The sequence below is a fragment of the Protomyctophum parallelum genome, assembly GCF_964188405.1.
Source record: "Protomyctophum parallelum genome assembly, chromosome: 2".
NCBI lineage: Eukaryota > Metazoa > Chordata > Actinopteri > Myctophiformes > Myctophidae > Protomyctophum > Protomyctophum parallelum.
In genome coordinates, this window is record NC_139699.1 from 41,484,901 (window position 1) to 41,511,467 (window position 26,567).

A 26,567-nucleotide genomic window follows, 5' to 3' on the forward strand; every position below is an offset into this window, starting at 1 on the left:
CAATCCTTTTGTACTTTTACTCAAGTAAATTTTGAATTCCAAACTTAAAGAAATGAACACTCCTGCAGTGGAATCCTTGTTCTAACTCAGTTCATTAATATACATATATTCATTAATATTGAATTACTGCAAAAAAGGATGTGCAAACTTGCAATTTTCAACTTCAATCTCAGCTCTTCAAATGTTGTAAGTATCATAAAGTAACAGGCATGCTGGCATTAGATAAAAGATAAACGGCCCAGGCCGTAGCGTAACGGTCTGGGCACCGGACTGGTGATCCAGTCGCGGTGTGCCGCGGGTTCGACTCCCGGACCCGACACGGCCTTTACCGCATGTCATCCCCCCATCTCTCTCCCGTTTCCTGTCAGCCTACTTTCTATCCCTTAAAAAATCAATAAAGGCGTAAGCCGCAAAAAAATATCTAAAAAAAAAAAAAAAAAAAAAGATAAACAAGAAAACATGTTATCAGCTGATTTCTTCAGTTGAAGTTAAGAATCCATAAACTATGAATAGGTTGCTAGTCTCGCATTGCCTCTCCTCTCGCAATTTCAAATGCTTCCGCCATACAGTCTGGAGCAACGGAAGCTCTATCATGAGATAAAGCTAAAGTGGAAGCATTTATAGCTTGCTGCTTAGCAGAAAAGGAAAAAAAAATAAAAAATGTTAAAGGAGCTATAACATAAAATTCAACTTTTTCAATTTATTTTGTATTTTTAGTAGGGATGCACCGATCCGGCTTTTTGGCATTCGATACCGATTTCGATACATGGGGGTCCAGTATCTGCCGATACAGAGTACCGATCCGATACCCCCCACAAAGAAACGTAATAACCTATTAAGCTGTATGCCTCACTGTGTGGAGTCTGGAATCATTATTTTGTGTAAGGCAACATCAAGGCTTGACTTAAACATTACTTTCCCAACTTTGTAAAACAAAATGTAACAAACACAGATATAAATGCACTGAATTATTTATTAAATAACTGTGCAACAATTAGACCAGGTTAATGTGTGCGCAGGCTAGCCTGGCTGCATTCCACATGTTATACTGTCAATACTACACTGCTGTGTCACAGAGGAGGTAGAGTTGTTTTCATACTGTAATTACACATAATTATCAGATCGGATCGGATCGGATAATGGATCGGCCACCGATCCGATACCCGATCTAGAATTTTAGCCTGGATCGGCGCCGATCTCCGATACGAGTATCGGATCGGTGCATCCCTAATTTTTAGGGCTCCCATATGTGTTTTCTATCCACACAAATAACCAATTTTGAACAATCAGGCTTTCATATCATATAGGTGCTTTAATAGAAATTGCTCTCAGGAACAGCTCAACTGATTTTGGTCTCATCGTGATGTCATCAATGTCACCCTAATTTGTATAATTCCTCCTCTTCTTCAGTCTTCAGTTCCAAATTTGCATGTCCACTTTGTTTACAATGTTCACTATTGATGATTTTCCAAGCTGGCATGGAATGGAAACAAGCCTGTTTTTATATAGCATCAGTATTATAATGACTCAAATATTAAATAATCTGCATATCAGCACCCCCACCACCTCAGGACATTGTGGTACTGCAGCTAAAACTGCTTTCAAAGTCCAGAAATAAATGACAAGGCCTGGTTACATCAGAGTGGTGATTGAGGCTCAAACCATTAGAAATAACTTTGATGGACATAGACAATATGATATTAAATATTAAAAGCAGTTTTAAAATGCATGTTATTTGCACTTTAAGACTTTTTTTAAATATTTTTTTACGAACGGAAATGTCAGCTTACCACTAGGTGTAGTTCTATAGCATTCGGAAATTGTGGAATAGTTGTCTGGCTATGCAAGCCTCTGACTCTGGCTCTTTTCTATTTAATACTTTGTATGCCAGCTAGCATTAGCATTTATGAAGATAAGCTATCCACGGCCTGCCCCCCCCCCCCCCCCCCCACACACACACACACACACACACAGATGCTGTCGCAGCCCGGTAATAAAGCTGTTAAGAGTCACTCAGATAAATGGGGTGGCAAAAAAATGGCATTTACCCTCTGTCCCACTCGACTCCACCTCGTCTATCCGCTTCCCCGCGGTTATCTTGTGGCCGTGACGTTTGTCAAGCACTCTCACACAAACGTGCCAAACCCCGGAGACATCCTGCAGACCTATTATCTAGTCACGTCAACCAACCGTCCCGGTTGACAGTCGATGGACTCTGTGGGGCTTTGTGTCAGAGCGGGTGGGGCTGAGGGAGGGGAAGGGGGGCTCAGATAAGCCAGTAAAGCGAATTGTATTGATCTAAAACCAGTGGTCCTTGAGGAGGTTCCAGGTGGTCCTATGATGGAAGAGCTGGTAACCAAATGGACCCTTATAGATCTTGAGAGCGTAAAATGAAACTAAATTTGGTTTCATTTCACGCTCTCAAAGACTCAGTGCATTTTTTATTTTATTTCTATAATTCTTATCCCACGATTTTGTAACCCATTTTTCACCCCCCGTGTCATTTATCTAATGTGATCCTGGGCTCTACACACCCTCCGCCAACCTGGGGAGAGCAACGGACTTGAAATCATGCTTCCTTCATGCATGAGTGTCCAAGTCACTCCTTTACACAGGGGGAGTTTCCCTGGTTGGACGTAGCGTGTGGAATGAACACGTTATTCCAACCAGTTCCTTTCCCCTCCATCAGGCACAAGGACAACATTTTTATACTTGTTTGATTGAATAAAGAAGCCTTGGAGTCAAAGTACTTGGTCATCATTGAAACAACAAACAGAACATGGTACCAGGAGTAAAAACTCAACTATAAAGCAAAGAAGAAATTGCAGCGATCAACATGGATATAGATAAACCAGAGCGTTTGAAGCTGACTGGGAATGTCGACAGCAATTGGCGTGAGTTCAAACAGCAATTCCAGCTGTACATTCCAGCTATGGGACTGGAAGAAAAAGTCGGATGCAAGGAAAGTAGCATTACTTCTTACAATGGCAGGCCCACAAGCTATTGCAGTGTACAATACGTTTGTCTATGACAAGCTGGATGACAAAAATAAATTGGATAAAGTGCTCGAGAAGTTTGATGCACATTGCTCTCCGAAGAAGAATGAGACATACAAGAGATATGTATTTTGTTCTCGAGTGCAGCAACAGCATGAGCCTTTTGACAGTTTCCTCACTGATCTGAAGCTAAAAGCTCAGACATGCAACTTTGGTACTCTGAGGGACTCACTGTGTTCTTCTATTTTGATTGATTGATTGAAATATTTATTAACAGTTTGTAGAATTTACAGTACATTTTAAGCACAAACTCAATACAAAGACTGTCAACTGTGAGTGGACGACCCAATTAAGCATTACACTTGTTTACAACAGGGTCCACATTGTTCAATTCATCAAAACATTTAAAGACATACAAACATTTAGAGACATACAAATAGACATTTCTATGTAGCTAAAGAACAGAACAGGAATTCATCATATAGCTGTGAGGCGACAGCACTACCGACCTGAGAGTTAAATCGCCCCCTAAGAGTTAAATTATTGTTAAACATCAGTGAATGTGTGACAGACAAGCATTGTTATTTTGATCGTTTGCCTGTTAACTCCTCTATGCTACCACATCAATACAGCATGGAGTTGTGGACAAAATCGATAACAAAATAATCCAAGTCTTGGGTCTGAGAGGCTAAATCTCATCAAAATGATGAGACGCCAAATAAATAATGGTCCGTGAGAGGAAAAAGGTTGAAAACAACTGACCTACATCAGTGGTTCTCAATTTTTCTACACTCCAGTCTCATTCTGCTTTTTGGACTTAATTTCCGTTATGAATAAAGTATTATTTGGACATTGTGATTATAGGACACTTTAATGGTTTGCGTCGTGTAGTTCTGGGAGGCGTTTAGGAACATTAGGAAGAAGAAGCCACATTAGGAAGAAGAAGCCACAGCCTTTGTTCTACGACACTTGCATTTGTCTGTCTTTTTAGTACCTTTCAAGCTGTTGTTAAGTAAGTGGCTGATAACCCTGGTTGTTTCATCCCATCAGTCTAACGAGCAGACGAGAACATTTCAGGTCAGTGTGTGTTGAGCTCTGTTCAGCTAATGAGACGAATTAACGTGAAGGTAACTTAATTCAGCCATGAGTAAGTGAACGCCAATAGCTAATCGGCTCTTGTTTGAGGGGTCTCTCAACATTCGCGAGGACATGCGTGAAAGCACACACACACACACACACACACACACACACACACACACACACAAGAGCGAGAGAAAGTCACAGTGAGACAGTGATAGACAGATAAAGTGAAGAAGTGAATACAAATAGAGAATATTGCTTTTGGAAAAATAAAAAACTTGTATATTCTTTCCACTCCCAAGTGAAATTGTTCAGGCAGCAGCAAGAGGAGGCTTTGTTGGCCTCATGCGAGTTTCTGTCGTAATAAATTGTACGATGACACGTACTGCACTGAATGTTGGCGCCTTTCTATCACACTTTCCGCTGCTCCCGCTGACATTTTTGGCAGCAATTAAGTTCAGTGGATGATGGCTGTTCTTACGAGCCGGCGGACATCAAAAGGTATACGGGACAGTCACTCTTTGATGTTAATCTAGAGGCACCTCCAAGTGTGATAAATGCAGTGCGAGTCAGATTGAAATATAGAAAGTGTCAGGTTGATGTACTCCAAGTCCTTGTGTGTGACTAATGCGTCTTCTGTCTGGTCTGTGAGATCTGGAACTCTGCCACGATGTGTCAGCTGAGCCAAAAAGGACCAAAATAGAGCATTTCAAGCATCACGGCAAAGAAAAGTAGAATAACTAGAATTCCCTTCATGCCCAAGGGGGGGCATGAACTGAAGTAGTTATTGTCAAAATACTTTCAAAGTGTTTCACTTACTGTTCAAAAGTAGTTTTGTTTGTTTTTGTAAATAGCAAAAATGGACATCAGCCAGTTTCACTCTTTTGTGTGTGTGTGTGGGGGGGTAGCTTATTATTGTCTGTACCAGCTGGTAACCCCCCCCCCCCCCCGAATGACGGTGGCCGAGAGTCGGACTGAGAAATTAAAAAAAGGGAAAGATTCAGAATATTCTTCTCTCGCCTGGTATCATGGAGGATACGTCCTTTGAACGTGTTGGTTGGTATCCCTAGGACGTGTGGACACGTCTGATGGACGGAACCAGGACTTAGGTGGGCGGCGGTGGCTCAGGGGTAGAGTGCCTGGATGGTAACCGTAAGGTTGCCAGTTCGAACCCGGGCTCCCCCAGAGTTACTGTCGAAGTGTCCTTGAGCAAGACACTGTACCCCTAATTGCTCCCGATGTGCTAGTTGGTGCCTTGCATGGTTTCCGCTGCCATCGGTGTATGAATGGGTGAATGTAATGCACAATCTCTGTAAAGCGCCTTGGATAAAGGCGCTATATAAATGCACCATTTACCATTTACCATTTTGAGCTTGGTAAGACAACTTGTTTTTTTTTAAACCAACTTAGTGAGACCGTTCATATGATTTAAAAAAACTGCTTCATCAAAGAAGCTTTATTCAAGCCAAATCAATGCAGTACCCAACTGGTATTACAGGCACGTGGGGAGCAAATACAAAAAACAATATGAGCCAATGAATTGGATTTTAATGCACAACATGCATAATTTATTCAGCAGAAGAAACACAGTCAGCTGTGCAGACTGAAATAAGTGTTTCCACATGGTTAGTTTAAATGCCTTTGTGCCTTGGACTGCGCAGTGAGCTTTATTACCAACTGTAAAAAACAACTCATTAGCATACTGTGGAAGCTGGCCGTTTGATTGGCCTGCCCTATGGAACCATAGCATGGACCCTGCCCCATGGACCCCCATTGTCGTGTTATATATGGATGTGCGAAGATGTGTTATTCAGAATTAGTGGTAAAATATAGAATAGGTCAAAATGATTGATCAGCTGTTCCTCACTGATAACTGCAAGGGACTGAAATGGGTCTCTCTGGCACATTCCATGGATGCAGCCACTCTGGTAGGGGGTTGCTTATCTGATCCTGATGTGAGAAGGAGGTTTATGACTTCCACAGGCAGGCAGAAACTAAGTCACTGATTACAGGACATGTCTGTATAGGCTAATAGGAGCCATAACCTGGTTCTTTAATTCCTTTTCTTTGATAATGTATCCTAAGTAACCTATTATATACTGGGTTGGTAAAAGCCCAGATAAATATATGTAAAGGTTTAAACAGTTAATCTAGACAGTTGATCTAGATAAGCAGCAGCTCACATGACAGGAAGTGATGGGGGCTGTTGCAGAGGGTGTCTCAGTCAGTACACAGGCCATAAAGGTCCGTGCTTTCTCATTGGCTGAGACAGCTGTCCCTGTCGATCTGATTGGTTACAGAAGCAACCCACTGCTTTAGATAGTTGGTCCAGGGTTGAATTTAGATTCACCAGACCACCGTGACAGAAGCAGCAGATGGCCAGCGGTAATTATAATGATATGATATGTGCATTATTCATAACTATGTTTAATGTTTAATATGATAATTAGATTGTAACCAAGTGTTTATTGTGTTTCTTTTCTCCAATCAATAATCTTGAATGGTAGATTTAAAACCACACACATACTTGCCACATACCTGGTTAGTGGGTGGAACACCACACAAAAGTGGAGCCACACACACATTACAAAGTGAGCATAGTGGAACCACACAAAGTGGAATACCGCACACATGCACACTTATAAATGGAACCTCGCAAAGAGGAATACCATAAATATGTTTCAATATAACTACACTTCTCCAAATGAGAGCAGGGTTAGGTACTAGACTTTAAGGGCGTGCTAAGCACAAATCCAGGGTACTATTATCAGTCTGTGTGGGGAGTTTGAACAAACGTGTGAATGTTGATATATGTGTTTTATGTTTAAGAATGAACTAATAAAAACCCTATAAAAAGCATGTTTGATTTGTAAAATAAGGAAGTTATTGAAGCATTAAACAAATCAATTGTGCGTATTAAACCTAGCTAATCTGTTGCATTCTGGGGAATTCGGATCCCGGCAAATCTCACCGAAAACCGAACACCCATGGACCCTGCCCTATGGACCCTGCCCTTTGGAACCATGGCATGGACCCTGCCCTTGTATGGACCCCCATGGACCCTGCCCTATGGAACCATGGCATGGACCCTGCCCTGCTATGGACCCCCATGGACCCTGCCCTATGGACCCTGCCCTATGGAACCATGGCATGGGCCCAGCCCCTGCCCTATGGACCCCCATGGACCCTGCCCTATGAACCCCTATCAGCCCTATGTATGCTATTGATACTTCTACTTGAGTAAAACATGCAAGTACTTTTTAAACCACTGTTGAAATTAAAACAAGTTGAGAATTAAGAGGCTAGACTGCTACAGAGCCATGCGGTTTAAAGAAAATGCACTGTGGGATTCAAATCCTGCACACACAACAACATCATCACTTTCATGCAACCCCTTGGTTGACGGACAGATTATTCAATTGAGACTGTGACCTTTTAGGCCCACAAAGTCCAATTAGAAACGCCCAGCCACACATTGCAGTCATTCATTCATTATTAATGTATTCCCGATCCATCAGTCTACATTTTGTATTTTCAGAAAACAAAATGCAGGAGTTCCTAATATGACTATAACCCCCTCATCTGTTCCAATGAAGCATGTGGAATTTGACGGGACAGGTCATCATTGATTTACTGTAGATGTCTGGAAACATAATCCACCTCATCACAGTGGATCACAAGCTATTTTTGGACCACCGGCAATATTTTGAACAATCGAACAACCCCACTTCCGCACAAAAATGATGATGTTAGATACTAGTTTAGTATAATTATAAGAAGGCAATACAAGGAAATAATTAGTCAATGTTCACATCATGAACCAATTTGTTTGTTTGTTTTTATCTCCCAATTTAGTGGTCACATTAGGAAACCATTTTTTCTTTGATTGTTTTTTATCTATGCCAACAATTAGTTCATCCCACTGCTATTTCAACTGCTGTTTATGAACTGCTGTTTGTGATGCGTTGTGAGCTTGTAGATCTACTATTTTTTGGTGAAGAGAGTTGGTGTAGATGGGGAAAAAATCAAGTACAGTACAGTGCAACTCGGGTGTGTTTTACCAAGTATAGTGTGTCTAAGTGGTTAAACTGAAGTGATGGTGATGCATTCCAAATAGCATTAGTGGGCCAGCACCCATTTTGAGAAACACTGCCCCTAGACTCCTTCCGTGGGTGGGGGGCAGATACTGTAGCCCTCTGCACCACCCGAGGGACCCGGAAACCATTTAGTGTGACCGGACTGTCAAGGTGCCAGAGGTAGAAGCGAGGGGAATGACCGGACTGTCAAGGTGCCAGAGGTAGAAGCGATGGGAATGACCGGACTGTCAAGGTGCCAGAGGTCGAAGCGAGGGGAATGCAGATCTGGGTGACCTGGCTGCACGTTCTGCTATTTGATATGACGTATTTGAACTTGAGTTCTCAATGGGCCTGAAAATTAAGGCCTAGCCCGGTTAATTAGCATACATTTTCGGGTCGGGTTCAAGCAGAATTTGAGAGCTCTTAATTTGCACAAGTGACTGGGGAACTCTATCTTGATTACACACTTTATATCTACTGTATATTTCATTTGGAAATGTTATATTTTACTCCTATTCTTAATTAACCCATTAAAACTGGGATCTTACATTTAGTTGACTAAAACTAGACTAAAGGTAAAACATTTCAGATTACTAAAATATGACTAAAACTACATCTGCTGTTAAAATCAACACTGCCCAAGTGTTAAAATGTAACAATGCAATGAATGGGTAGCTTGTTGTACTGAACAGAATGTCAGACACTCTTATTCACCTGCGCACGATGTGACAATAAAGTGAGGTGAAGCAATTACATTTTTAGAGGATAATAAAAATCCGAACACAAGGACTGTTATGAAATTGGCCTCCAATGGTTCCATCTGTGGGCATAGAAATATCATGACAACTGCTTGTCAAGTGTCTCAAATTTCACAGTTTTTTAGTGAAACTGTCGAGGTGCTAGAAAAGAACTTTCCCTTCATTGTTCAATTAACAAGGTAATTGAAGTGCAACCATCCTAGTCCTTCATTTCAAACCAACCGTCCATCCGTCGAGAAAAATGAAGGACGGCTTCCTCGCTCCCTGCCTAACGGTCGATGTCGGGTGGAAACCTGGTATGTCCAAAACGGTTACTTTTCAGGAAGTGGAAAAAATTACCTCAGTTTCAATGGAATGAATGCGGTGTGAGCGTGTACATCTGCTATTTCCAGTGAGCGCAACCAAAAATAAAATCGCTTGACTTAGTTGTACTGGATCTCTTCTCCACGAGCCCCTCCCTAACATTTTAGTCTAGTTTTTATTTGTTGACACAATTGACAATATATTTAGTCTTAGTTTTAGTCATCATAGCTTAGTTTTTATTTAATTATTATTTAGTTTCTGTCAGTGAAAAAAGATAGCCGACGACAATGTTTCATCATAGTTGACTAAATTAACACTGGTGGCACTTGTCAGCTTCAACAGTGCAAATGGAAGTGATCTGGTGCGAGGCTGTCAGAGATAGGATTGACAGACGCAGAATGACACAGTCAGAGCAAAACGTCCCCGAGGGTAAAGCGATAAGATCCACTATAGACAGAGGACGATTGACAGCAGATCTGTGTCTTTGTGGAAAGGAGCAAGAAGATATATTTTCGAAAACAGGATAGAGGATGAATTCTGGGCTGATAATGGATTACACTGTAGTGTTGTTAACCCATTAAGACCTGAGGCCGATTATACAAATGTCTTCTAAATCAGTAAGTTCTCAAACGTTTTTCATGCGAAGGACCCCACAATAACATTTGTTTATGTGTCCCGACTCCCCGTGTGGCTGCCTTACCTTGTAGCCCTTTAGCTACATTGTCATGTGGATGGAGAGACGTTTGAAGTGTAGAAGTGTAACATTTCAAAAAGGGAAAAGACAGTAGGTGTGGAAGGAGGGACACCCGCACACTGCCACTTGCTGGTTCAAGAACATTTATTAGAAATGCAACGTTCCTCAGGCATGCTTGAGGAAGGTCGCAAGACCGAAACGTTGCATTTCTAATACATGTTCTTGAATCAGGAAGTGGCAGTTTATAAAGATACCCGAGTATGTGTGGATGAAGCCTCGTGTTTTAAAAAGAGCTTGGCTGAAATGGATATATGTAAATTTGAAATAAATGCTTAAACATGTACTGTAGCCTATCTAGGTGTAATGTTAAAGGGACACTTCACCCTTTTTGCAAAATATATGTTAATGACGTTTAGAAGATTTAGAACTGTGTGAAATGTGTGTAATATGTGATTTTAGATATTTTAGATTTTAGCAGTGAGCCCAGTGTTTCTGATGTCATGCATGGACACTGGGCTCACTTCCTTCCTGGACTACAATTCCCATAATGCTTTGGTGCACTGCTCCTCCTTGTGGATAGGGGGAGGGCTATCTTACTGAGACAACATGTAAGTGAGCCCAGTGTCCATGACATCAGAGACACTGGGCTCTGCTAAAATCTAAAACCACATATTACACACATAAAGACCCCCAGGAAATCTTCTTAAAAGAAGAATTCGCCTCTGCATAGAAGTGAACCTTTCAAGCCTGTTTTCTCAACTCATAAAAAGACATGAAAAAAAAATGAAAGAAAAAAAAATCAATTACTTGGCCTCCATCAGAAATGGTCACATTTACTCACGTGCTGTAGGCTACTTACAGTAAATACAATGTTCAGGTAGCCTATGTACTGGAGTATTTAACATTTTCTGTACTTTTACTTCTACATCTCAAGAGGCAAATATTATACATTTTTACTTCACTGCAATTACTTGATAACTTTAGTTACTTTGTTGATTTTGATTATTATTACTATATTGCCAAAAGATCTACATTTGAAAACTTATGAAGCATAATGCTGCATACATTTTGGTACTTTAACTACATATTGCTACCAATACTTTTGTACTTTTACTCAAGTAAATTGTACGTGTAGCAGTATTTCTTCATTGCAGTATTGATACTTTTACTAAGAAATGTGAGTACTTTTTTCACCACTGACATGCATGAGTGAGTCTTCTCTCTCCCACTCACACTCACAGACATATGCTCATGTGTCTGCTGTGCATACAATTTTGCACAAAATGCACGTGTGCACATTTATTTTATTTTATTTTATTTATTTGAACCAAAATCAATAAACCCTAACCCATGATACAATTAACCAAGGTGCATGGTACAGTAGAATCATCCGGATAGCACAAAAAGTCAGAGGACTTAATTCCATTGCGATCGTACATGCATTCATGCATGATCGTACATGCATTCATGCATGTACGACCTGTAAGAAGTGTACTTCTTAAAGGTCTGGTGAAATGAAAATATGCTTTTCACACTTTTAGAGCATATCTGTGGTCATCATACAGTATGGGCATACCTAGTTGTCAATTGTATTTTAATATCAAAAGCCAATTTGAATTACTTGCTGTGAATGAAAATGTGCTGTGTGATCGATATACTTTCAAGAATACAAATGAATCTTGGTTTCATTCACCCGTTTGATTCCCATAGCTTCTTCAAACACAGCTGTTTTTAATTACAGAACTACTCCGTTTTGAATCTCATTCAAGATGACATCCAGACAGAGTATTACCTTTTAAACTTACACCATTTAGGACTGAGGCCGGTTTTTGCTATAATATATGTATAATATAATATACTGTAGATAGCGACAAGAACCCCAAAAGGGGTTCCCATCCTGAATGGGTTTTAATCAGCACACATATGTATCTGAAAACGTTATAGGTTAGAAATAAGCCACGTAGTAGCTGGCCGTCTTTCCATCTCTTGTAAACAAACGCCTGCAGTGATTATGCAGAACTGGGCAAGACACTTTATGTCAGTGGCCCAACATCTTGGAATGAACTCCAAAATTCTTCAAAACTGAGCTCCATGCCATCTTTGGTCAGTTGAAAGGAATGATCCAAAACATTTTTATCCATAGAGTTATTTTCTTTGGCTGTTCTGCTTAACTCTATCTCTACTGCTAGCATAAACCCCAGTTCCCAGTGCCAGCATACGCGTTCACTTTAAAAGACGGTGTTACTAGTCAACTAGTACCAACAAGGTCGACTAGTGGATTTACTAGTCGACTAGTTGAATAGTCGACTAGTTGGTTAAAGCCCTAGCCTTGAAAATGAAGGCTTGCCGCCTTGCCCTCAATTGTACTCCCGAGCATAAAGGTGGTGATTGCAACAGTGGTTTTCAACCCTTTTCATATCAAGGTCCATTATTTATTTGACATTTGAGCCACGGCATGGACCACCATTTGATGAGATTTAGCCTCTCAGACCCAAGACTTCAAAGTCAACACCCTGCTCCTTCATCTGGCTGTTTCCTCTCTGTCCCATCTTCTCTACTCTTTCCTTTCCATAAAGAGGACCTGAGGGGGTTCATGGTGCCCAGGAACTACGCCAGACCCCCTACCGAGCTTCCTCAAGTAGGCACGTTCATCAAAGACTATGGCTGAAGGCTGAAGTCCCTCGTCAATTCATTCCTTTCAGTTCTTTCTTCAATAAAAATCAGTTTACAGTATTGGGATCGGTGTGTTGTCCTTAAATGAACTGCATTGAAGCTGGTTTAAGTCTGTTTGTTCATATTTTCTTTTGCATTGTTCACAAGCCCACACCACCAATCACCAGTGTTTTTGTGTTTGTTTTTATGCTAGATGGTGCTCTTCACTTCTCTGTCACACAGAGACCCATCTCATCACATGATCACAAGGCCTCCTCCACCTGTTTATTCAATTTGGGAAAACGCCTGTAAATCAGGCGCCAGGATTCCTTCAAAATAGAAGCTCTGAGGTGCCAGGAAGACATGGCCGCTTTTACTCTGTAAAGTTCAGTATCTTGCTCAAGGACACTGACACAAATTATCCTGTGCAACTGCTGATCCCACTGCCTGTATCTCGCCTCTCTTATTCTCCTCTCGACGTTTGGTCAGACAGGCTATTTTCAACGGACCATAGAGAAACTAAATAAATGCGGAGGCACAGAGAAATCTTCCATGTTTATCAACAATCGTGGGGTCAATGGTACTGGAGATAAAACTGTGACTGCCTAAAAGGTAAGGGAAACTCGCTGGCAGGGGTTGGATTATATATTTATTTACTCCAGCAGTAAATGAGTAAACACAATCAGTTAAATTATCTGCTACTAAATCCATGCAAAACAGAAGTGATTGTGCTCGGTCTTAAACACATTAGCAACACATAAAGCCAGCATTACTGCCGTACTCTTGGAGGCTTCATTACGTTCGCCTGCAGCACCACTGCAAGGCATCTGAGACTTATCTTTGATCACAACGTGTCCTTCAACTCCCACATCAAACACTTTTCAAAGCCTTTGCATTTTCTGTTTCACCTGATGTAACATCGCAAGAAATCTGAGTGCAGTACTTTCATCCGACGGAGCATTGGTCCGAACGACAACCTACCTCCTCCCTCACCCTAACCCTAACCTCCCCCGGGGCAGACACCTAAACCTAACCGCAACCCTCTCCCGACCCGCAGCGCACCTCGGAGCATTTAGTATGCCTCCCAAGAAATCTGGCACATCGTGACTTGACAAGATCCAGAATAAGTGGTTATTATCAGACTGCGCCAACACGTCTCTAAAAACTCTATACCTACCAGCTGGTCCACGTTACTCTGACATGAGCTGGAACAAGACATCAACCACAAGGCCACCAGCTCAGTGGCCTTGTGGTTAGAGTGTCCGCCCTGAGACTGGGAGGTCGGGGTTCGATCCCCGGCCGGGTCATACCAAAGACTCATGGGACCCAGTGCCCACTGCTTGACACTCAGCATCAAGGGTTGGATTGGGGGTGGGAAGTGAGGAGGCTGGCGTCGACTGTTCGCCGCTTCACCTCCCAATGTATGAATGAATGAACCATTGTAAGCGCTTTGAGTAGTACGTAGTGCATAGAAAAGCGCCATAAAAATGCAATTAATATCTCTCTCTGTCTGTCTCTGTCTCTCTCTATCTGTGTCTGTCTCTTTCTCTGTCTCTGTGTAGTCTCGCGTTGCCAGACTGTTGCCTCTCGCAATTTCCAAATGCTTTCATCATACAGTCTGGAGCAACGGAAGTTCTATCATGAGTAAAATATAAAGCGGACGTGGAGCCTCCTCCCCACTTCCGTTTAGTCTTTACAGACATGCAAATGTATTATAAATAAATAGAAATCACGGAAGCATAATTATGGTTGTTGCTTAAGCAGAAAAAGAAATGGCAGCTTCCTTACTCGGATTTCCGAAGACCTTGTTCCAGACTCCATATAGCATTCGGAGACTCTCTCTCTCTCTCTAACGCAGGGCAGAAATGATCTGGCGGCTCCAAAAACACTTTTCTGCAGCGGACACACCACACAGTCCCTGAGGCTGCTCTCCTGTGGAAGCATCATCCAGTTCTGCTCTGGCAGACACACAAATACCCTAAATACACACGTGCCGACTAGAGCTGGGATACCCGACCGAAACCTGGCCCGGCCCGTATAGGTACCCGACGGGTTGGGCTAGGGTTGCATTAGCATTACGCATTAGCATAATTGGTGGTCGGGATTCGATTCAGGTTGGCCATGGTGTTGATAGAAAAAAGTGTAAATATAAATAAAAACAATCCGACTAGTCAGTCTCTCTGTGTATTTCCTGGTGGTGCAACGCAAACAACAGCAGCACCAGCAGCGAACGTATACAGGCCCATAATGTGACCTCAGTCCCTATGCTCATTCTGTAGGAGCTATGCAGAATGAACGTAGGGACTGAGGTCACATGGGGCTACAGCAAACGTAACTTTAGTGTAGCTGCATGGAAGAACCATTGAAGAGAGGACGGCGTTAAACCTATCCACGGTGGATGCTATACTCTACCTCCATGACAACATGTAAACCACCATGGTTGGATTAATGTAAATAGTTTGATTTATTACCTGTTAAATAGTGAACAGTTGAGTATGAGTAAATAACTGGATCCGAGTTTGCAACTTTGCACGAACAGTCCCAAAGTAGTCTGACAGCGCTGCCCGCTATGTGGATTAAATGCCAATGCGGAATTGCCGAAGTCAAATCAATCATCAATGCTGGTAAGACAGCTGCATGAATATTAATAAAAGCTAGGCTATTGTTGAGAACTGTGGAAAATGTGTGTATGTGTGTGTGTGTGTGTGTGTGTGTGTGTGTGTGTGTGTGTGCATTGCTGTGCACGTGTTATACTATTTATTACAAGACATAGTGTGGCATAATATGTCTAAAGATATCAGGCAAGCTGTACATTATAACAATAACACGTTTGCTGTCAGTGTAATAATAAAAATGAAGGGGGGAAAAAGCGTCTGTGTCACACACGCGCACAGGGAACCAAATGAATGTAACGTTGACAGTGTTGACAGTTGATGGGCAGTTAAGGATACACATGGCAGCTTCTCCTCCACACAGACAAATAACAGCGCAAACAGAGCAATATTTGACAAATTGTTTGGCTTTGCTCTTTGTCATGCCAGCTATTGGCATATTGGCTATTAGGCTCGTGGTCAGTTTATGTACATGGCCCAGGCTTCCAAATATCAGCATGGAGAATCTACATCTGTACCCAAGGTTTGTTACGATTGTAAATAATGGATGGCACTTAAAATGTTTATCTTGAAATGCCTGGTGCATGTACAAATCAAAGACACAGCCCACCTCCAGAATCAGAAACTCCTTGTGACACACACGCGCACACGCACACACACACACTCACTCACGCATACACACAAACTCACGCAGGTACACCCAGCGATATAAAGCGTGTGTGTGTGACACTCACCCAGAAGAGCAGGTTGAAGAAGACCATCCCGTAGCGCAGGCCCATCATGCAGCCCTCGGCCATCCTGCAGCGCCGCAGCTCTAGGAGGAAGATGAAGGAGAGGTCCAGGTAAAACACCACGTACTTCTTGCCCTGAGCGTAACGCCCCTTGCCGTCCGCCCCGGCCCGCCCCGACTCCCCCGGGGCCTTGGTGGTGTGGAAGCCGAACGCGAATGGCGGCCGTTTGAACTCGAACTCGCCACTGTATCGGTGGAACCCCGAGCCGAACGGCGGCGGTGAGTCGGGCTTGCTGTCCAGGGATGGACTGCGCCGGTACGGCGTCTCGTCCGTGCTCGAACGCCTCATCGTTTACGGGACTTCTTTTTTACACTCGACTCGACTCCCTCCAAACAAGGAGATCCACAAAAACAAAAAAGAGTGGAATAAATTGAATCAGTTTTTTTCTCTCTCTCAAAGTCAGTTTCAAAGTGCTCAAAGTGGACGCCCAGATAATTGGCTGTTCCTCCTCCCGGGGCCAAAGGTGTGAGTCTCTCAAATGTCGAGGTCTCTCTTGTTAAGCTCAAACATTCATTTGAATCCCCATGAGCGATCGATAGCAGCGTGGCCGGCTAGATGAAGTGGGTTTCGTTGAGGGTCAAAATGTGACTTGAGTTAATCGGCTAAAAGATCATCATGGCCTTCTTCTCGTCAGCTCCACATGGTTCCGTTCTATCAGCAACACGTCCATCCATAGCCCTTCGTATAATCCAACACCGTTGAAATTAATGTTGTGCACAGAGGCCACTATCCCATCACACCCCTATGCTTTATGCATGGATCCCATGTACGCAGGTGTCATGCTCCCACAGCAGTTCTGCCGATTCTATCACATCCTAGTCAGAAAGACTGCTGCCAGCTCTCAAGAGTAAAGCCCTTAATATGTCCAGCTTTGCTGAGAAGAATGAAGCAGAAGATATATCCGCTCCGCTGCCATTCAGAGACAGGTGTACTTGGGTACAAAAAGTCACAACGGTGCTACAATGTCACTAATGACTCACTCTCCCGCTGACAAAAGAACGATTCAGAGCTGTAAGTAGAACCCACTAATACCCATGTGGTTTTGCTGCTGCCGCCGCTGGGCTTTTGCTGACGCGGATAAAACTGCAAAGAATAAAAAAAGAAAGGGGTCGAAAAAAGAAACGGGATTGAAATTAAATGTGGCAAGGGTGGACGGAAGGATGCTCTGGTGAATGAGAGAGGATGAAACGGAAAGTGGGGAGCAATGATCAATATAGCACATGTGAGGAATTATTTGGTTTCTCAAGTAGCGGCCGCCGTTTGAAATCCCCCTCGCCTCGCCAATATCTGTACTAACTTCTTCCTTTGTAAATGAAAAGGGGCTCTGGGATAATGTATTATCCTCCTCTACACCGGTTCCCTGGCTCAAACTCTCTCTCTCTGGTAATCTCTCCTACACCTCTCTTTCTCTCTCTCTTGTTCGCTCCCCTGTGCTGCTGATGGCGATTAATTAATTCCCAGACTCTCGTCCGCGCAGCAGTATCGCCCGGTGCGGCTGTCCCGCTCCTCGCACTCCTTTGGAAAAGCGTTCTCTCTTCTCATCTACGTGGGGGAGAACAGCAAGGTGTCCATGTGGCTCATGGCTCAGCACTCACAGGAATGAGACGGACAGAAAGAAAGAAAGACAGAGAGAGAGAGAGAGGAGGAGAGAGTTTCAGAGATGAAAGAATGACTGCAGTGTTTGAGCGCTAGTCCAGCCTTCCTGGAGCTCTCTCTCTCTCTCACACACACACACTCTCACTCTCTCTACCCTCCTTGTTCACTCACAAGCTGCTATCTCTCTCTCTCTCTCCCCCTCCCCTTTCTGTTCTCCCATAGCCCCTCTCTCTCTCTCTCTCTCTCTCTCTCTGCACCAGTGTCTCTCCACCACCTGCACCTCTCTGTCCCAGGTGTCTGTCCCAGAACCATGAGCGCTGGTGACAGGGAGACACACATTCATCTTTAAGACACACCCTTTACTACCCACCACAGCCAATCAGGGGATGGCAGCCCATCCTCCCCTGGCACGCACGCACAGAGAGAGATCTGTTCCAAATGCATGCACGCACGCACACACACACACACACACACACACACACACACACACACACACACACACACACACACACACACACACACACACACACACACACACACACACACACACACACACACACACACACACACACACACACACACACACACACACACACACACACACACACACACACACACACACACACACCTCTTCTGTATGTGTTTAATACACCTCTTCTATGCAGCATGTTTCACTTGTGCTCTCACACTTTCTCCCACATGTTACCGTGTCTCTTTCTACAATATCCGTCTCCCTAGCTCTCTCCTCTCCTCTTCATGTTTATGGATGTCTATTGATGTTTTTACATCAATAGTAGGCTACTGTATAGTTGTATGTCATTAAATGTTCAGATGAATTGAATATGAAGGACCGCAATGGAAACAAGCTATAGGCTCTCTTGGGTTTTAAATCCTCTTAGCAGACCTTGTATTGGACTATTTCCGTGTGCTTTTATTCTGCAAACGGTTAAAAGTATTCAATCAATATCCATCCATCCATCTCTCTCCCTCCCTGCATTGGAGCTCATTGTACATTCTAGAGTTGTTCGGGTGCACAGCACACAGCCACACAGTGTGAGTTGATTCACTGTAAGCGGGACCCACAGGACCCTCAGACATGATGCCCCCCCATCCCCACCCCAAAACCAGGCTCCTGTCGTTGCACCTGACGAGCATGCATTATCGTTACTGGCAGGCAGCTAAACGAAACCTTCCATCTCCATATAATTATCGCTGGACTCGTCAGCGCCACCAGAGGGCTCCATAGCACATTCGCAGCACCACTGCTTCCAGTTCCCAGTCTCCACACCTGCCTTCCATCACCAATCACCTCCAGAGTCTACAAGAGCCTTGCCTGCCTCCTACGCGGCGCCCCAGTCTACCCGTATGTGATCCGGTCCCGAGCTGTATTGGAGCAGAAAATAAACTTTTTCTACGGCCGGCGGTGACCGGTGAGGGACATTTGACTGAATCGCGGGTGGCAGTCAATTGTTAATAAACTGGATGCATGTCCCTAGTGATGACATCAGGGAGCAGTTTTCTACCTCTGGATTTTGCGGTCTCATTAGAAGGCGGGTGTATATACGCGTTGATCACAGTACATATGAGGTTTCCACTCGACAGAGTGTGAAGAGCACGGCGACATTGACAGCAAACAACATTTCCCCCGTCTGATTCTGCAGCATCAGCGACTACAAAGCAAAAGGAACGTACAGAACCCTTTGTTCTATAATGTACGCATGCAACGCAGGTATATCACACTCGCCTCTAATGAGGTGCATTAATTTATCCTCCTTAACATGCCCGTCCCCATCACAGCTGTAGCTTTGATGGGAGATCAGCAGAACCTGGCTCTTCTCTGCAAAATGTATCCTTATTGTTTATCCCCCGCTGACACACACACACACACACACACACACACACACACACAGTGCTTGAATCCAAACAAGCCCTAATGTACAGAATATAGGCAACACATGCAGTGTTGCACATTAACTTATTTACTTCAGTCTGTCATATTACCAACACAGAAAGAAAATCATGGGCACAAAAAGCACCTTCTCCTCCAAATAGACCGACTGCCTATAATGGAGGTGATTGAACAGTATGTTGCAAGCTGCTTTGCTTTACACTTGGACAACCCCATAATCCTCAAGCCTCTGACCACTAGCCTGTGGATATGGCCCAGGCTGCCAAATATAAAAACAATGAGCTGACATGTATAGCCCAGTTGTATAATGGCCTGTACTAATGGTTGATATTTTACTTGTTGAGTAAGGATAGCTTTTCCTCTAAACTTGAATCAAAAGCACAGCCAATTTCCAATAGAAAAAACTCTGCTGTGCTGGTCAATTATAATGACATCTGGTGTAGGGCTGCACGATATGGACAAAAATTCATATCACAATATATATGGCAGATATCTCGATATCGATACGATACGATATAATATATATCACGATATATAGGGCAGATATCTCGATATCGATACGATACGATATATCGTGCAGCAACATATTTTCTTAATGGGCGTGGCTAGCGATTCAGGGCTGGAGCCAGGCTACAACAGGACAGAGGGACAAACGGAGTGATGGTTTATTTTCCGAGGGGCACAGGCTAAAACAGAGGGCTGGCTTTAGAAGTGGACGATATATCGATATGTCGACGATATATCTATATCGCGATACCGTTGCCTTTTTGCGATACTGATATTGTGCATGTTCATACCTTGATACCGATACGATAACGATATATTGTGCAGCCCTAATCTGGTGTATTTGCAGTTATATTTGCAAATACGGTTGGGTCATTGCATTGAAACATTTCTGGTTTCACATAGGAATTTTTGTGAAACACAACAGAGGAATCAAACATAGGTGACACATCTTTGGCAATAATGTTAACAATTCTGTCATGCCTCGCTATATACAGTCCTTTGTAAATATTACAGCCGTTTAATATATGGGACATATATAGACTCTATGGTCTGATGCTGTCCATGGTGTAGACAGTGAGGGTCATGATTATTGGGATACCAGATGGATAGATTCAGTTTGGTTGGCAGCACTTGGAGGCGTGCCTTTACTGTGAAGATCGATGTCCTCATCAATCGCTGCATTTTTTAGAATTGAGTGGGACACGGAATGATCAGCTGACTGGAGGCATGCAAGCTTCCCTTGCAGCCGTAGTCCTGCCCAGCGCCGTTTTCTATGGAGCTCTCTGAGCGCTAGAAGATGCACACGCCGTTGGTAGAGAGCGCGCTTGCTGTTCCGTCGTCGCGGCTTGCTGTTGCGCGTGCGTTGATTGACAGGTCAGTGATGCAGATTCAGAGTCGCGCACAGTCTCGTTGTCCACTCCTTTCCACTCTAAAGAAACACCAGTCCAGTTACACAGATCGTTCAGATCAGGCTAGTCAGAGTTTACACCAAAACCAGTTGCGTTGGTATCCAATTTACTACTGGGCTTCTTTTTTAACCCAAGGAAGCTGGGGAGGGTCGCCTGTTTTGGGGAGCCTGCGTCACTCCAGATCAAGAATTTGCGAGGCTCTGGAGAGCTCTCTGATTGCCCGATCGTCACTGTTAAGCATGTTTAATAGATGGGAAAGGCTTGTGGATATATGTCCATTCAATGTCCGGTACCCCGAGCCCTCCCTCCCGCTTACTGTGAAATATGAAGTCACGGGTTGTGTGTGTGCTCAGGCCAAACCATTTTCTCACTCGCTGTACAGTTTTGTTGTTCAAGTCATACAGTACCTTCTTTGGTATATGAACATTGGAAAAGAGATGTTGTATTTTGGACAGGGTGACCATGCCTAATCGCTTCCAGCTTCATAACCAGTGGGAGAGGAGAGGAGTTTATCACGTCTAGCCTGGCCGTGTAATCTGACACAATCTCGTCCACTTGCACGGTCCACTCCCCGGTGACATTACATTTATGGCAAAGGTAGCTGCTGTATGTTTCGTGGCGTGCAAAGACTCTGATTGGTACATTGTATATTGTGAATGATGGGATTTTATCTGACTTAGCATGATACCAGCGATTACCTCTCATAAAAGACAGCACATTTAGATTGTTTCACCTGTTTGTTACATTGTTTCACCAGACCACTCTAAAAAGGAGTCAGTCCTGGAAGCATGTATTTTATTACTCCCTCGTGACGGGAACATACGACCATGTCGTCTGCGTACCCCTGCACAGGGTTGGGGGGGCCTGCACTGGCACATCCACTGTAGCCATCCATTGATTGCCAGCACAAAGTTCACCGCGCTCCACAGGCAGCCCGTTTTTATGCTGTTGTAGGGGGATTGGGTCCGTGAGCCTTTTGCCACATATCACTTGGATAAATGAGTCCTTATAGACATCCTTGACTATACACCTGGGGCAGATGGATTTCCTCCAGGGATCTAAACATAACGCCAGGGTTCCAAATGCGTCATGAAAAGTACCTACACATTCTACAGGCAGCAGCCAGATGTAACTTGCCAACTGCACACAGGATGTGAGAAACATAATATTGATCCCAGCACATCCCAGGCAAAGTGATGCATCCTCATACCATTCTATGGATTCTTCCATTAACACACTAATTGATGTGCGCACACACTCTGTCCGACATAAAATATACGCTGATGACGTGTGTGTCCTTTTCTTTTTTACAATACCACAAATCATATCAGAAACAGCATATTGTATATACATATAGCTGGCTTCCCAACATATACGTACAAAGATGAATGCCACAGAAAAAACTATAAAAGAAAATCACAGCACAAAAACAGTCAGTCAGTAAAACATAGTATTTAGTAGACTAAAACTAATACTTTTTAGATGACAAGAATACGACTAAAACTAGATTTTTATTAAAAAGACAGACTTAAACTAAATCCAAAATCTGCTGTGAAAATTAACACTTGGCACTTGACACTGACACATTGGAACACTAACCTCACTCCGCCAGATGGTGGCGGTATTGAGTTCGCTTTCCCGTTTTTCCTTCCGCAATTGTCCCCAGTGGGGGATGGGAGGGGCTGGGGGCGGGTGGGCAAGGCGAGAGCCATAACTTTTAGCACTTATGATGCTGACAGAGTTCTTCAGAATGAAGGCGCCAAGCAGATGGGCAGATTTTACTCTGAAAAGCCCCGCCTTCCATTTCCCCCAAAACCGGGGAGGTATAATGTTCCATTACTACCTTGCGCTATCTCGTCTGATCGTCTCGTCTCTCTTTAGAAGCGTTAATATTCCAAACGAGATGATTGATTAAGTCAGTAATTAGGACAGAACATTGCCGTTCTGATGAAAACCATGGACAGTGCCGTAGATTCAGAGATAATAGCAAGATTTGTTGGCCCATGAAGGAAGTGAATGGCTGTGCGCATGTGCAAAACATGTCCGGGAGCTCAGAACAAGGCGTTGCCTAGCAATGGGATCCGTCAAGAAATGTATTACAGCGATCCCGTTTTATATCATTAAAAAAAGGACCTAAACCCGGACGGTTAGCTAAAATGTCTGTGCACTTAGGCTGCTGAGCCAGCCTGACGGTTAGCTAAACCGTCTGGGTACCTAGGCTGCTGAGCCAGCCTGACGGTTAGCTAAACCGTCTGGGCACCTAGGCTGCTGAGCCAGCCTGACGGTTAGCTAAACCGTCTGGGCACCTAGGCTGCTGAGCCAGCCTGACGGTTAGCTAAACCGTCTGGGCACCTAGGCTGCTGAGCCAGCCTGACGGTTAGCTAAACCGTCTGGGCACCTAGGCTGCTGAGCCAGCCTGACGGTTAGCTAAACCGTCTGGGTACCTAGGCTGCTGAGCCAGCCTGACGGTTAGCTAAACCGTCTGGGCACCTAGACTGCTGAGCCAGCACCTCCTAGTGCTTTAAAATTTGAAAATCGTCTTCTATTCATGAAAGCAAGCGAAGACATGACCTACACATCCGACACAATAGTGAGGGGTTTTCTAAAAAGTGTTGAATCTAATGTTATCAGGCGTCGTTCGCAGGGGGCGTTTACTTTCCTGCTAGTGCAGCTACCATACGTCACGTAGACATGTCAATATGATTGACAGACGGTCCCATCCGATCACCTGCCTAGCTTGAAAAAAGGCAGGGCTTTCTTCAGCGATTGGGCTGCAGAGATCCCCGATGGAAGTACGGTGATTGGAACACGGCTTCTTTTTTTAAAGTAACATATTAGGACATAAGAGGTTTCCACCCAGCGACACCCAACAGTGCATCACAATGCATTCAGCTGGCTAAGCTGATTTATAATAGAGTGCAAGGTAAGGCCTGTAGGCCTCATAAACTGTTCAAGGTAATTATAGGACATAAATCTATAAGGGACTGTCCGTCTCTTATGGAACATTAGAGGTCATGCACATACATCAGCAAACAGAGCTGGTTTGAGGTTTCATAATACCTCTAAACAGAATGCATGATCTTATAGATCACATAAAATATGGGGAAACTAAAGATGAACTATCTGTAAATAATAATACTAATTTAATTGTATAAATATAATTTGTATAGAATAATTACATACAGTAAACATGATGGTAAACACATGTTGTGAACCGCTTTTAATCATGAATGTTCCACAAATACAGAGCTGCTCGTCCCAGTTGTTGGTCTCACTTTTAGCCTGTACGTACCTCGTGCCGTTTTTGCAGTGGTGGAAACAGTACTCACATTTTTCACTTAGGCCTATTTAAATGAAAGTATCAATACTGCAACAGAATACTCGTTGCAAAAAGATGAATACCCCTATACATAAAACAGAATAAAAATAAGAAATTAAAAAACAAACAGATCAAAAAAAAACAGATTAAAGACGTTGATCCAGTAGTTTTGAATTATGGGACATAACATATAACAATGGGCCAGAGAGGCCTCCCCAGACTCACATTTTTCACACACAGGTGACACAGAGGGGAATATTCTATGCAATTTGACATCCGAGTAGTGTAGTCTATGGACAATCTTTAACTGTATAAGACAGTGGCTTGCATTGATTGAACATCTATGAATCTGCAGGAGGGAATCGTGCCATTGTTCTTCCGATATCTGTATATACCCAGTTCTCTTTCCCATCTTGTTCGTATACCTGAGGTATCTTCTTTACCCTCTCGGAGCCTAACATAAAACTGAGAAATAAGGGAGATAGCCCTTATTTCTCAGTTTTATGTAAATCTGATAGTAGCCTGTATCAGATGATAGCACATGGAGGGTGTCTCCACAGCCTCAAGGCCATGCACCAACACTAGACTAGATTGATAAATAACTTTACTTCCCACAGACAATCAGGCACATGAACGAGCTGAACAAAGTCAAGATAAACAACCTTGGAAACAATTAGGTTCTTTGCTTTTTCATTACTAATACCTGTTCTGCTACTATGTCTGACAAAAACAGGATTTACACAAGACCAGTCGTGGAAAAGGTACTCAAATGTTTTACTTAAGTTAATAGTAGACTGCAATGTTTATAGACATAAACAGAACCATCTCACGGTTCCTATGGGTGGAGAAAAAAATAAGGGTAAAAATGACTAGCCCCAATCTCAAAAGGAGGACTAAATCTACCTAATTTTAAATTGTACTATCTGGCATCACAATTACGAACTGTGTGGACCTGGCTTCAAAGAGACAACATGAACGCAGCCTGGGTAAATATAGAACAACAAATGGTTAAACCAACTACATTGAGCTCAATTCCATTCATAGGATCATTAAAAAACTGGTATAAGATCACAAAAAATCAAATCATCTGCCACACATTTGAGTGCTGGCAGGAAAGTCACAAGTTGCTGGGACTCCGTCCGCCCTATCTTATATAAACACAAACCACTATGGAATAACCCTCTAGTCCCAGAAAATATAAGATATGGTATTATTGCAAACTGGAAAGAAAAAGGAGTCACAGAACTAGGTGATCTTTGCAATAAAGAGATATTTGCGGACTTAACTTTAATACAAAAACGGTATCAGTTACCTGGAACACTTTTTTTTTATTATTTACAAATAAGGAGCTGGGTGAAGGCCAACATGTATAAGAATGTTCCTACCATTAAAGAAACCCCCATAGAAAAGGCTATATGGAAAGCAAAATCACAAAAAGTATTAATTTCAGAATTATATACTACTATGAATGGTGAAAATAAACTACTGCTCTGAGTCCTAGTGCTCTCTCTGCTATTCTAAACCCTTTAGACCTGTTATTGAACTTACACCAACCTTGAAACGTACCTTATGTCACCAAGAATGGTGGTCCCTAATTGGCTGTTGGAGGACAACTACATCCCATCCATCCATACCCAGCCGATCGCAGTACTTGCACGCTCTGCTTGAGCAAGTAATGACATGCAGGGATAAGAGGGCATGTATCACTAATTTATCAACCATCTCTGCATTCTTAGGTGTGAAGCATGATCTCTGCTTCACACCATTTAACAGTCCGTTTAACACCCACTCAACCTGTGATGATGCTGTAATCCTGATGTAATCTTGCACACATCCCTCTCAAATCCACCAATCTGCCAGAAAGAACACATTTGTGATTTACATCATGAAGCATCCACACCTCTCCGGTTGTGTGGAGACTGAACCCACAGTTAAGGTTGGGTGGCGATACGAATATATGGCAATCGTGGATTGGATGAGTCCATCGCCGAATATTTTTATTAGGCATTCTCTCTTTCTTTATTTTGCAAAATAATACTCAACCATACAATACAGCTTATTTTGACCAAAAACGCAATCTGTGAAAAGTCCAACATCAATGCCTTTTTATGAATCTATTAAATTGAGGCAGACAGAGACAAACATTTGGCTTCAGGTTCACTTCCGGTTGTACCGATCACCTAGCAACATGGAACCATTCATATGTTGGCAAAGAGCGATCTTTAGCATAAAACACGGTCCTGACGTCTGAGGACGTCAATGACAGTTAGGTGTTGGATTTGGACTGACGTCCAGGGGGGTCAAAAGCAGTTAACAAGAGCTTGTTGTAAATACAGAGTCGATTGGAATGCAGGATGCTTTTTTTG

General features: G+C 43.1%; 1 protein-coding gene across 2 annotated transcripts in view; it reads right to left on the bottom strand.

Moving 5' to 3' along the window:
* The window catches only part of LOC310855260 (tetraspanin-4-like), a gene marked incomplete at its 5' end in the record, with an annotated part of 266,914 nt that overhangs the window by 203,109 nt on the left and 37,238 nt on the right, over positions 1–26,567 (bottom strand). The window contains one exon of one of the 2 annotated variants that reach the window (XM_083760197.1): positions 15,906–15,985. In XM_083760197.1, coding sequence (XP_083616323.1) covers positions 15,906–15,968 — 63 coding nt within the window. Of the gene's footprint in view, positions 1–15,905; positions 16,251–26,567 lie in introns of those variants that run through there. The other variant, XM_083760196.1, reaches the window with a different exon arrangement.